The sequence below is a fragment of the Macrobrachium rosenbergii genome, chromosome 8 (genome assembly GCF_040412425.1).
Source record: "Macrobrachium rosenbergii isolate ZJJX-2024 chromosome 8, ASM4041242v1, whole genome shotgun sequence".
Taxonomy (NCBI): Eukaryota; Metazoa; Arthropoda; class Malacostraca; order Decapoda; family Palaemonidae; genus Macrobrachium; species Macrobrachium rosenbergii.
The window spans coordinates 11,733,851-11,746,056 of record NC_089748.1 but is presented as its reverse complement, the minus strand read 5'-3'; the positions used below and the strand labels follow the sequence as shown (position 1 = coordinate 11,746,056).

General features: G+C 37.2%; 2 protein-coding genes across 2 annotated transcripts in view; one reads left to right on the top strand and one right to left on the bottom strand.

Annotated features, from left to right (window-relative positions):
- LOC136840602 (E3 ubiquitin-protein ligase ZNRF3-like) overlaps window positions 1-12,206 on the top strand; it is a 714,205-nt gene that overhangs the window by 7,094 nt on the left and 694,905 nt on the right. The window lies entirely within an intron of this gene.
- The window catches only part of Tusp (WD40 superfamily protein Tusp), a 512,358-nt gene that overhangs the window by 21,416 nt on the left and 478,736 nt on the right, over window positions 1-12,206 (bottom strand). Inside the window, 8 exon segments of the mRNA XM_067107279.1 lie at window positions 459-717; window positions 1,057-1,883; window positions 1,886-1,912; window positions 2,070-2,301; window positions 4,757-4,817; window positions 7,910-8,084; window positions 8,451-8,676; window positions 9,404-9,628. Of these exon segments, the coding sequence (XP_066963380.1) occupies window positions 459-717; window positions 1,057-1,883; window positions 1,886-1,912; window positions 2,070-2,301; window positions 4,757-4,817; window positions 7,910-8,084; window positions 8,451-8,676; window positions 9,404-9,628 (2,032 nt within the window).

Genomic DNA, 12,206 nt, shown 5'->3' with positions numbered 1-12,206 from the left:
TTGTCAGGATTTTATGGTTAGACGAAAACACTATTTTGTAAGAAGAGCAAGATGGCAGTGGAAATGAATTTCTGAGACAGCAGCCTAAAGGTCATTGGCGGAAAATTGGTTTTGCGGCAGCGATCCTGTTTTACGAAAACTTAAAATGCCCTTATTAAAATGTCACTCATCCGAACTCTTTTTTGGATGACCTCTTAATTTCCTTCTCCCGCTAAGAAGTATTATCTTAGAAATAAAAAAAAATGTCTATACCTTGAAATATCGCGCGAAACTTACATGTCCTTTTTATCAGCTGTTTCTTCAAACTGGTGTTCGGAGATACTCGGTTTATTAAATGATACAACACTGTGTATGTAGGTATTTTCAGTTCTATAATGTCTCTAGTTAATTCATATCATGGTAGTTTTGACATCTGCATAAGTGTCCAGAGAGTTTATTCTCTCTCTCTTTCACTTACCTTTTGGATGAATCCTTGAGTGAACCAGATCTCCTGAAGGCCAGGTAAGCATCGATGTTCTTTAGTTGGCCCAGGTGGGGAAGCTGGCTCAGTGTGTTTTCGATGTTGTGCAAATGACCTACACTCTTGCTGCGGGCGCGGGCATAAAGTGGGCGGGATCTGGTGTGGGCTGGGGAGGGCGTGAAAGACCGGCCGTCGGATTCGCCGCTCTCTTCGTCGATGTACTTGATGACGTCACTCCGAGTGCCACCATTTCCTGCCTGTTTATTAACGATGGGAGAATTAGTCTTGTTACAGCGCAGTGAATGTGTCAGTTTAATATTTAATCATCCTCTCTACCCCGTCCATAATGTATGAAAGTAATTTTTAAGGATAGCTATAAATAGAGTTAGTTTCTCAGTGTAAGCTATTAAAAACTAATTAAAAATATATTAGATATGTATATATATATATATATATATATATATATATATATATATATATATATATATATATATATATATATATATATATATATATATATATATATATATATATATATATATATATATATATATATATATATATATATATATATATAAATGAGTCGTGATAATTACCTGAGTGTGCTGAGGACTTCTGTAGGTGCTCTGACCGCTACTGCTATTACTACTGCTGGTACTACTGTTGCTATTATAGGACGTGCTGTTGTTATAATTGTTATTGTTATTATTGTTGTTATTTGTATTATTATTATTGTTATTATTGTTGGAGGGAGAAGTGGAGGATTGGCTGCAAAAGTGATGAAGGAGATTGTCTGAGCTGAGGAGCCGCAGTTCTTCTGCACGAGGGGTCCTGTTGGAAGGAATAGAAGTGGTGGTGGCTGCGCCCTTGAGTCCGGCGCGCCCCGTGATTCCTACGTCACATCCGTGTATCTCGAGCAGTGCCGCCGTCGTGGAGGAATTGCGAGTGACTGTGGGCGTGGGTGCCACAATATTTTTCGGGGACTGGATTGTCCCAGCATCACAGCAGAACGGACTCACGGAGTGTTTGGGACTGGAGGGCGCGGAGCCTCTCATGATGGAGAAGACTGGGGAGTCTGGGGCGTGGCCATGATTGTTGCTGGCGAGGGTGTGGTGATGCTCCCCTCGCAGCTCTGCCCTGAGCCCCTCCCTCAGCTGGAGCATTTCTGGTGTGGCGAGATCCACATAGGGATGCTCCTCCAGCTCCTGCATCAGAGATGGAGCGCCATCGCTCCCGTCCATGTTACCTGTCTCAATGCCCCCTTCCACCTCAATTCTATTCTCAAGATGATTCGTGTCCCCCGTAGGAGGTCTGGCAGGTGTGGTCGTGTCCCAAGGTGTTGTGTGAAGCCCCTGGCGAGAATAAGAGGACGGGGTCCTTCTAGGGGTCATGGGAGCGATCGGAGGAACATCAGTTGGGAGGTCGGGGGTCTCCTGGAGGCAAGTCTTTCACCTGAGACGAATTCAAATGAATGAATAGAATATGCGCGATTGAAAGATACATGTCATCAGTAAAAGTAACATTTAACTCGAAAACTTCAAGGCTTCCTAGGCAAATCTAAACACTTCAAACTCTTATAATAATATCTTAAAGCTATCCTTAGACCCACCTAATTCTTCCTCGTCTTCGGAGAATACATTAGGATTAAAACTCGGGTCAGGTCGGGGTGGAATATCCTCCCTGAGTTCTGTGATGACAAGAGTCATCTGGCGAGGCTGAAGGTGCAGGAGGGAGGTCTTGTAAGTGACCTGACCCAGGTTGGCCGGAAGGGATGAAGCAACCCCGTGAAGCTTGAATTTGGTCCCCCAAATGTTGGAGGTCACCTCGACTAGGCGGTGTTGCTGTGAAATAAATGGGAGAAAATCCTTCATATTTTTATCGATGATAATAGACGCATAAGCACAAACACACACACACACACACACACACACACACACACACACACACACATATATATATATATATATATATACAGTATATGTGTGTGTGTAACTGAATCACGAAAATATGGAACGTGATTGATATATAAATAAAGATAAAATCCACGAAGGAGAGTAAACACTGGAGTGCTGGGAGGCCTTTCGACTGTCTGTCGTCCTTTACTTGCTAAGTAAAGGACGACAGACAGTCGAAAGGCCTCGCAGCACTCCAGTGTTTCCTTTTCTTAGTGGATTTTATCTTATATATATATATATATATATATATATATATATATATATATATATATATATATATATATATATATATATATATATATATATATATATATATATATATATGAAATTTTTATCACAACGTGATTTATATACAGTCATAAAGCTACAAAGGTTTAGTATCCAATTCATGCCACTTCAGGAATATTCCCGATGGGGAATTATCATCGGAGGGGAATTTTATAAGTGATAAATGGATCGGTACCGCCGGGTCTCGATCCCTCGACACAATACCTTCCAACAACTCCAGTCGACGGTCATACTACTGAGCCAACAAGACTGTAAGTTAATGCCGAATCTGCCGTACTTATTTACCCGTCGAGAGCCAGAAATTGTACTTAGCTTCGGCATTAGCCCACCTCCACCATGATAGCTCATTGGTACGTTTGGAACACGCAGCTCTTATTATGAAATTTTTTTTATCACACCATGATTTTTACATACAATGATGAAGCTACAAATGTTGTTTAATATCCAATTCACGCTGCTTTGGGAATATTACAATTACATATGTATCTGGTAAAAAAGCGCTAAGAATTCGAAAGGGCATTGTGGCTAAGAATTACGATGAAGTTAGTGAGTAGGCATTACACACACACATATATATATGTACATATTACATAAATTATGTATCTGGTAAATAGTGACCAGTAGATTCCATACACATACACACACACACACACACACATACATATATATATATATATATATATATATATATATATATATATATATATATATATATATATATATATATATATATATATACATATACGGTATATGTATATGCACACCCTTAAAATCATTCATATAGCTTATCCTTGATAAAGAGCATCTGGTATTTTTGGATTGCATTTATTGTTCAGAGCGACGTATTCCAATGTTTATCGTAACCCTCGGGAAATACTTGATTTCTATGGTTCTCTCTTTCTCTCTCTCTCCCAGTTCTGGTTTACGAGAAAATTTTGGGTAGAATATATCCATTAAAATTCTTGCATTCGTGCATGTTTGATATGTCTAGGAGATTTTACCATGTACTTATTAGATTTCATGAGCATGTAAGACACGCCTTTATTGAGATTAATTGTAAAATTCTGTGCAGACATGTGTTGATATATGAATCAGTTATACATGTCGTTTGAAATGAATATTTCCCCGAACCCTTCCAACATCCTCGCATATACCTCTCCCCCTCATTTAGTCACGTCGACATAAAAGCGCTTTTCCAGCACCAACACCTCTCCCTCGCTAATCCTGCAATAGATCTCCTTAATTGGCTGACCCCGAAAGTCTTTTTTAATAAATCGTCTCCGTTTCCAGCCATCGCCCCCCGCCCCCGACATTGGAGTGCGCCCTCTCCCATTACTGTCGAAACTTCTCTCTCTCTCTCTCTCTCTCTCTCTCTCACACACACACACACACACAAATACGCACAAACTCATAAATGTAGATAAATACTGTACAGGAAACTTCACCCCTTTTCAAATTTATGATACTTTTATACTATGTCTTTATAATTCAGTCATTTCCAGGTTTCTCTTTCTCTCTCTCTCTCTCTCTCTCTCTCTCTCTCTCTCTCTCTCTCTCTCTCTCTCTCTCTCTCTCAGAATAATTTATTGTCTGGGGTTATTTATACAACTTGTTATCTATAAATTGTTAACCAACATAGATACCTCTAGTCTGAATTAGCAGACAGTGTCCATTTTTATCCTTTCATTACCGTACACTTAACTTCAGGGTTTAATTTACAATTTTATATCCTCCTTTGCTTATCTTGGCTCTTCACAGGATTGTTATTCTGGTGCCTGATAATATCGTTTATTAATCCTATGACGTAGGAGGTAAAGGTAGCATTTGCTGTCTTGCCTCCTAGCTTTTGTATTTTTATGCATATTTCTTCGTTTATTTATCAACTTCTTAATTTTACTTCTCTATTCTCAAAACGTTCTAATAGTGTAAGGAAATGGTCAATGCTTTGAGTATACTTTGGTTTTTAAAACAATAATTTTCATTCTTTTGGGTCTCTCTCTCTCTCTCTCTCTCTCTCTCTCTCTCTCTCTCTCTCTCTCTCTCTGTTACCTACCTCTGGTAAGGTGTCCAAATACACTAACTCGTCTGTCTCACTCTCCAATCGCTCCCGTATTCTGCAAAGAGAAGAATGTATAAGTGTACAGTTACATAGTAAATTAAGTGTGCAAGGTTTTAAAGTATGCAAAAATACAAATATGCACTGTAGAAATTAAAACATAATTTTAGCAAGCTTGGAGTCATTTATTAATTTCCAACCATAATATCCTTCATTTCGTGTTAATCGTAATTCACTCCCTAATTCAGTAATACTTGATTCTGATATAACTTTCATCATTTTAAGAGGATCCCTTTTCTCCATCGTCAAGAAACATTACTCTTGTTTGTTCTTTTGCACATGTCTTCTTTTCCTTAAGAATTACTTAGGTAAAGCTATTCATTTCCTTTCACAAATACGATATATATATATATATATATATATATATATATATATATATATATATATATATATATATATATATATATATATATATTATTTATAGAATCTACTGGTCAATTTTTGAACAAATCTGTGAGAAGGGCAAACAGCAAAGGTGAAATAACATTACCTTATAGCTACCCACTATTTAACGCAAATTCGCTCCACAAGACCCTGCCAACATTAACTTTGCATGCATTTCGTTCATGGATAATTTCAAGTAACTTTACATATTTAACAAGCTTTCCATAGTGATGCAAGATCTTAAATAATTTTGGTCTGTGGCGGGATTTTTAAATTCCTTGCCCTGCAGCACGGGATGTTTTAACACAAATATTTGATCCGTGCAACTCCTGCCTTTCCTAAAACCAGCTTGTTCTCTAAGATTCTTGTCTGTTTCTTCCTTCAGCCTATTGAGAAATAGCATACAGTCAAGTCACCTTCTTTGGTACCTTAGCTATGATATCAAGTTTTTAGTCATAAGGATTTGGCTTTGTGTCCGCATTTTATTTGTTGTAAAACAGTCTACTTATTATACGAGGTGTCATTGCATTTTCAGCTAAAAGCATCTGCAGAGGTTATATCATAACCTGGTTATGTACGAGTATATATATATTTGCATGATGAACAAAAATGCATAAAGGGGAGAGGTGCAAGCAACCAGGTATGTATGTATATGTATGTATGTATGTATGTATGTATACACACGTACATACATACAAACGTACCTGCATACTTGCCTGCACGTCTCCCCTTTATGCATTTTTTATCATCATGCAAATATGCAGACCTGATTATGCTTTTTTTGACGCTGATTTCTAATAAAACGATGGCTCTGGGCGCCATTAAAGTTAATAGTGCCAATCTGTTGAGCAAATTAAATGCAAATTAAGCTCATGATATATTCAAGTGAAGTTCAGAAAAGAGATTTGCATATTACGGGTGGTGGTTTATAATAAAATTGCGTCATCAACGATTATAAATTATAGGGCTTGAAATTATATTGCTGTGATGTATATGAAAGTGATTACATACGCTATTAGGATCCAGTGGTGGATAGGGAACATTTTCTCCTGGGAAATGGGGTAATTATCGTTTGTCATCTATACACTGGCTTCTTATCCTCATTGGTGGAGTAAACTATTGTTTTCTTTAGCGTTACATTCAAATTTCTACGTGATTTGCGTTTTACTTTAGAAATTTATCCCATCGAATTCAGAGATTTATATTTTATTCCTATTATAACTTATTGTTTTTATATAGTTTATTGTATCATTCGACAGGTCATTAATGAAGACTTTACAGATATGCTTACTTAACTCCCAGTGTTTGAAATTTGGTTGAAAAACGTTTTCCATAAATAGTCTTGTATTTTGTAACTTTTAATTGAATTTGCATTTTCTATCCACTGTGTTGCGTCGCTCTTCCCATCAGATATCTGCGTAATATTGCCGTATATAGAAACGAATAAAGGTTCTTTATATATCGTAAAATATTGCAGTTTTTATATACAGGTTTAAATGAGAGATGAGTTTTCCAAGACCAGCAAGCATTCTATATGCTCAATAATATGGCCACGTCTCGTTGCTCGGAAGCAGAGGTTCCACAAGTTAAGAACGCTAGAGAAATGAGCACATTCTTTAAATTAATGTAAAAAAAAATGTGAGAGAGGTACCAATAGTCTTGGGGTGTCCGATACTGCGCCTCTTGGGTATCAAGCCATTGGGCATGGACTGTCATTTTTAATCAATAAAAAATATGGAAGCAAGATGTGAGGGCAAGAGCTGTAAGGCGTTCAGTGTTGTAAGTTATTAAGGAATAACAGTTAGTGCACAGTTTTGTAAAGCTTTATATACACATGAGAATCATTCATCATGGGGAACCCAATTCACATAGTTTTGTAGTGGTAGTATTAGTTAGCTACGAGCGTTATTTGGTCATGTTCATTTAATTCCAAATAAGATTTCGATTGCTGGACTTTTGCTTATATATTAAACTTTCTTGAACAGGTACTTTGAATAATTTATTTATTTTTTGTTTCGTATACCTAATCGGGGTGGTTTACTCATGCGTGGTATATATTAAAAATGAAATTAGTTGTTATCCCATTAATAGTGTTACCATAATTCCCTTTTAATCATTTAGAAGTATTATTATTACCAGTTGGTTTACATATCCATATTATCGTATACCGTTTGTTTATATATGGAAATTCAATGTTCAGGTTGTTGATGCAAGTGCTTTATCAACTTTTGGAAGTAAATCAATGAGGGAAATTTTGTCAGAGTCTTCTACATTTTCAGTCATCCCAGTCTCAATATTAATGAAGATCTCTAATTTAATTGGTAAAATATAAAAATAGATAAGTAAATAATGAAAATACGAAAATAAGTAGGCCGTTTAGTGAATTAAAGAAAAATAAATGTTACTTATTCTGAATTTCAATATTACTTTTTTTAATGCGTATGTGTGGAAACATGAGTGAAAGTATTTAATGTATGCGTGTGTTCCAGTGCAAAAGCACATGCCTTTGTGCAGTTTTTAATTGTAATTCACTCATCACCATGCCGAATGACCTATGTGGTCCCAGTGCTTGGCCTATGGCCTTGACCTGGTGTTTCATCCTAATCCTTCGGGCCAGGCCTATGAGAGCTGATAGTCAGCTCAGTGGTCTGGTTAAACTATCTTAATAATTAATTAATGACTGAGACTCCAGGCTCTCTTCCGTACCTCCTTTTGAGCTTTCGTCTTCTCTGAAGCCTTGGCGAAGCGCACATGTCTTCGTATTCGGTGTCAGACGTATCGCTGAGGGCTGGGTGCCCATTCGGCAGCTGCGTTGCACCGCCCACTCCAATGCCGCCCACGCCGTTGACTCCAGCCACGCCGTCCTTATTTAACGATTCCTCTGTGGGATTAAAGGAAGAGTCAGAGGCACGGTTTATTTCACATATCAAACCTGAAGAGGAATGGGTTGAGGTCAGGTCGTTTGATGTTATTTGTGTTGTAAGTTCAACATTTTTATCCGTATAGAAATGGGATTATAATATATATATATATATATATATATATATATATATATATATATATATATATATATATATATATATATATATATATATATATATATATATGTTTAATGTGTGTAGAATGTGTTTTCTCTTTTACGTGTTATATTTGTCTTGTACATAGCATACTACTACTACAGATGATGTTTATTATTATTTATTATTTTGGTGTTGATTATCATTAATTATTTTTGTCCTAACCATACCTGCTTGAGGGTCGAAAATGACGAACTCTGGCCTGATCTTGGATGTTCTCTTGCCTTTGAGGAGGGGCACGAGGCCCCCTAAGTACTCGAGGTATAGTGTATAGCATGCCCCCGGGGTAGGGATGAGGTCCTCGTCGTGTCGTATCATCGTGCAGTGTAATCGCTGGCTATTGCAGGGTGGACGGGAGACGAAATCGCGGAGTTGACGGGCGTCTGGGATATAGCACTGTTGGGGTGCGATGGCAGAAAGGAAAGGAGAAGGTGAAGTTAATGACTGGTTTTCGAAGAACTCTGGCTCGCAAAGTTTTTGGCAGCTCAGCTTTCCTAATTCATTTTAGCAAGTGTCGATAGCTAAATAAATCCATAAACTGATACGTTAATAAACAAATAGTTGAATAAACATATAGATGAATTCGCAATCAACACATTGCAATTCGGAAGTTTAGTTGGAACAATTTATCAGAATAATCTTTATGGTGCATTTAGATTAAGGACATGTGTGAATTATTTTGCTTTATTTGTCATCGTAAAAGGACTCCCTATACGAAATGGAAGTAATGAGTTTGTCTCTTATTTGAAATGTTAGTATTATCAGTTATCCAGCTGTATGGATGTTTGAGTTACTGTTATTTATAATCGTCATATGCTCTTACGAAACATTCATAAAAAAAATATTTATCTTAGCTTTCTAAGTATCGATGCAATATTTCCGTGTATAATTGTGTAAGTCTTTATATATGTTAATATTTATGTATATATATGCGCGTATATATGTATGTATGTTTGTACGTATGTATTTCTGTTATATTTTGTTTATATGTACGTTCACGCATGTGTATGATATGCATGACTATATGTTATATTCGTTAAAATATCGGTGTTCACGCAAGCGTTATCGTGCGTGCGGATACCCTAAAAAAGCTAGCGGTGATGATTTTCATTCTGGAACTCACCCTGATAGTCTGAGTATACAAGGATGTGACGAGAGCCCTCAATCTCCTCGGCAGAGGCAACTTGGAGATCTTGTCTTCTTCTCGAACTCTTGCTTTTATAGTTAATCGGCATAGCAGTTGCAACGACGCTACTCTTCTGGATACCCTCCCGATGTGCAGCTGCGACCCAGTTGCCACGAAGACCCGTTTGTCGTTGTGGCCCCAGGTCAGGGCTGTCACTGGGTTCTGGAAGGGGGAGGTGTTCTATTAGAATCATAAGGGAAAAAGGTGTCCAGTAAATGTTTGTAGATGTTTTAGATATAATGTCAATGGTAGCTTGTAATATGGAAGGGATTGACAGGAATGCCAAATTCATGGTAAATTATAATGCATCTGAGGTAAATTATAACGTATTTTGTTATAAATTTCACTCAGGACGATATTATAATTCCCTTGCAAGTTTGAAAAGTTTGCATGACTGAATTGTCCCTTCAGATGTAAGATTTTCATTGACCTCCACCACTTCACCTTCATAAAAACAACGTTGTGTGAATTTTACATATCTTTGACATGGTCAGTATTCATGCCCTAAGTTACCAGGTTCTAATAAGAAGAACGTCTCCATTTAGAGAGCAACGTTTGAGCTGTTTAAACTAATCCATATGGAACATAGTATTTCTTAATTTTTGGTACTTCCATGAGACGTAATATTAATAAATATAACAGTTGTTTAATATTTAAGCACGTTACCGACATACGAATGTTAATAAATTACTCTTTTGTATACTTCACTGTCCTTTCAAAAGCTTACCTGTATTTTCAGGATAGTTACATTTACCTTGAATTATTCAGAATGAATTTTTTTATTTTTCATATACAAAGACCGGCGGGGTTAGGGTGGGAATTTGGGTGCTGTAATTGAAACAACTGTTGTATTCGAACCTTTATGATGTATAAAGATCTTATACATACGAGAGAGAGAGAGAGAGAGAGAGAGAGAGAGTTAAGAATTGCTCTGTGTAGGTTTTTTTTTTTTGTTGATTTTGATAAAGTAACTGGCGGATCCCTGACCACTAACGTTTGTTTGTTTGTTTTTGGCGTCTTCTTTCTCACCTTCTCACCGCCAGAGGTGCGATTCACAATAATCGACTAACAACGAAGATGCCGAATTCAGAGCTTAGGTCAACAAAGGTGAACTAAAATTTTTCAGGAACGCACTTATACAATTTCTTTCCTCGTCATTGTCGGGGATCAGAGGGCTCCCCAGTTGGTGAGCTGGGCGTTACCATTGCCCCATGAGGACTAGAGAGAGAGAGAGAGCTGGGGTGGGGGAGGATTTTTGTACAATATTATACTTAAAATATTAGTGAAATTTATGACGGTGCCAGTGCCTGCTGAGTTCTTCTTTGTTACAAGCATTGTAAACTAATGGAAATGGTTCTGTACATTTGAAGTATATATATATATACATATATATATATATATATATATATATATATATATATATATATATATATATATATATTATATATTTTATTTTTTATTTATTTATTTATTTTTGTTTTTGTTTTGTAAAATATAAATCCTTCTGATTGGCTGTCTCCCTCCTTCTGTCTCTCTCTCTAAGAGCAACAGATGGGAAATCTCGACCTTCGGCGAAATTTCCCACAAACCTTGATATTTGATGAGGTCACGCAGCTTAAGACGTAATAAATGTCACACCAGGGCGTTCTCATGACAAGAGAGAGAGAGAGAGAGAGAGACTGTATTTATATCTAGAAATCTGAGAAATATCGTACATTTAGCGACGCAAGGCTTTCTATTTCTGTTCATGCCTGAGTTGGATCTTTAGTTGGTGGCGACCTCATTTCGAAGAAGTGAACGAGCGAGAGCCGTGCGACCCGTGCAAGAAGTCTTTGAATGGCGCTGATTGGCTGCTTGTTTGTGTTGCGAGCAAGCTGATTTTGAGGGGGCGGGGAAGGTTTGTAGGGGGAGGAGAATTAGAAGTGTTTGATGGTATTATAGCGTTGCCATGTCAGTTGCAAGGGTGTATCAATAAGGTATGTTGTCCGATTTTGATGTTTTGCAAGACTATTGTGCTCTGTTATTGAGCGTAAAACAATATAGATAATTTAATTGTTTCCCGGACCGTTGTGAGTTTCCGAGTAACCCTTGTTTAAAGTAATGTATTAAAGTTATATATATGAATTATTTTCACTTATACGTGCGCGAGTTTTTATGTTCAGAAATATTTAGCCGCAGATATCGTTTAATATCGCGTTCACTATGCCTTGGGAACCCCGTAGGTGGGTAGTGCCGTCAGTGCACCTCATGTGGTGCATTGTAGGCATTCCTTAAGGCTCTTTGCAGCGTCCCTTCGGCGCCTAGTTGCAACCCCTTTCATTCCTTTTGCTGTACCTACTTTCACATTCTCTTCCACCTTACTTTCCGCCCTCTCCTAACAATTGATTCATAGTGCAACTACGAGGTTTTCCTCCTGTTACACTTTTCAAACCTTTTAATGTCAATTTCCGTTTCAGCGTTGAATGGCCTTATAGGTCTCAGTGCTTGGCCTTTGGCCTAAATTCTATCTATATTCAATTCAGTTTAATTATACCTTGGGAATAACTTTCGCCCAGGAGAGATTGTAACTGATAAGTCAGATATGATTCTTCCTGGTTGTAAATTATAACCAAGATATAGTGAATTCAATATTAAACGACGTTTGGTGCTTAATAGTGTGTGTGTGTGTGTATATATATATATATGTGAAATTTTTTTTTTAATTACACCGTGATTTATATACAGTCATGAAGCTACAAAT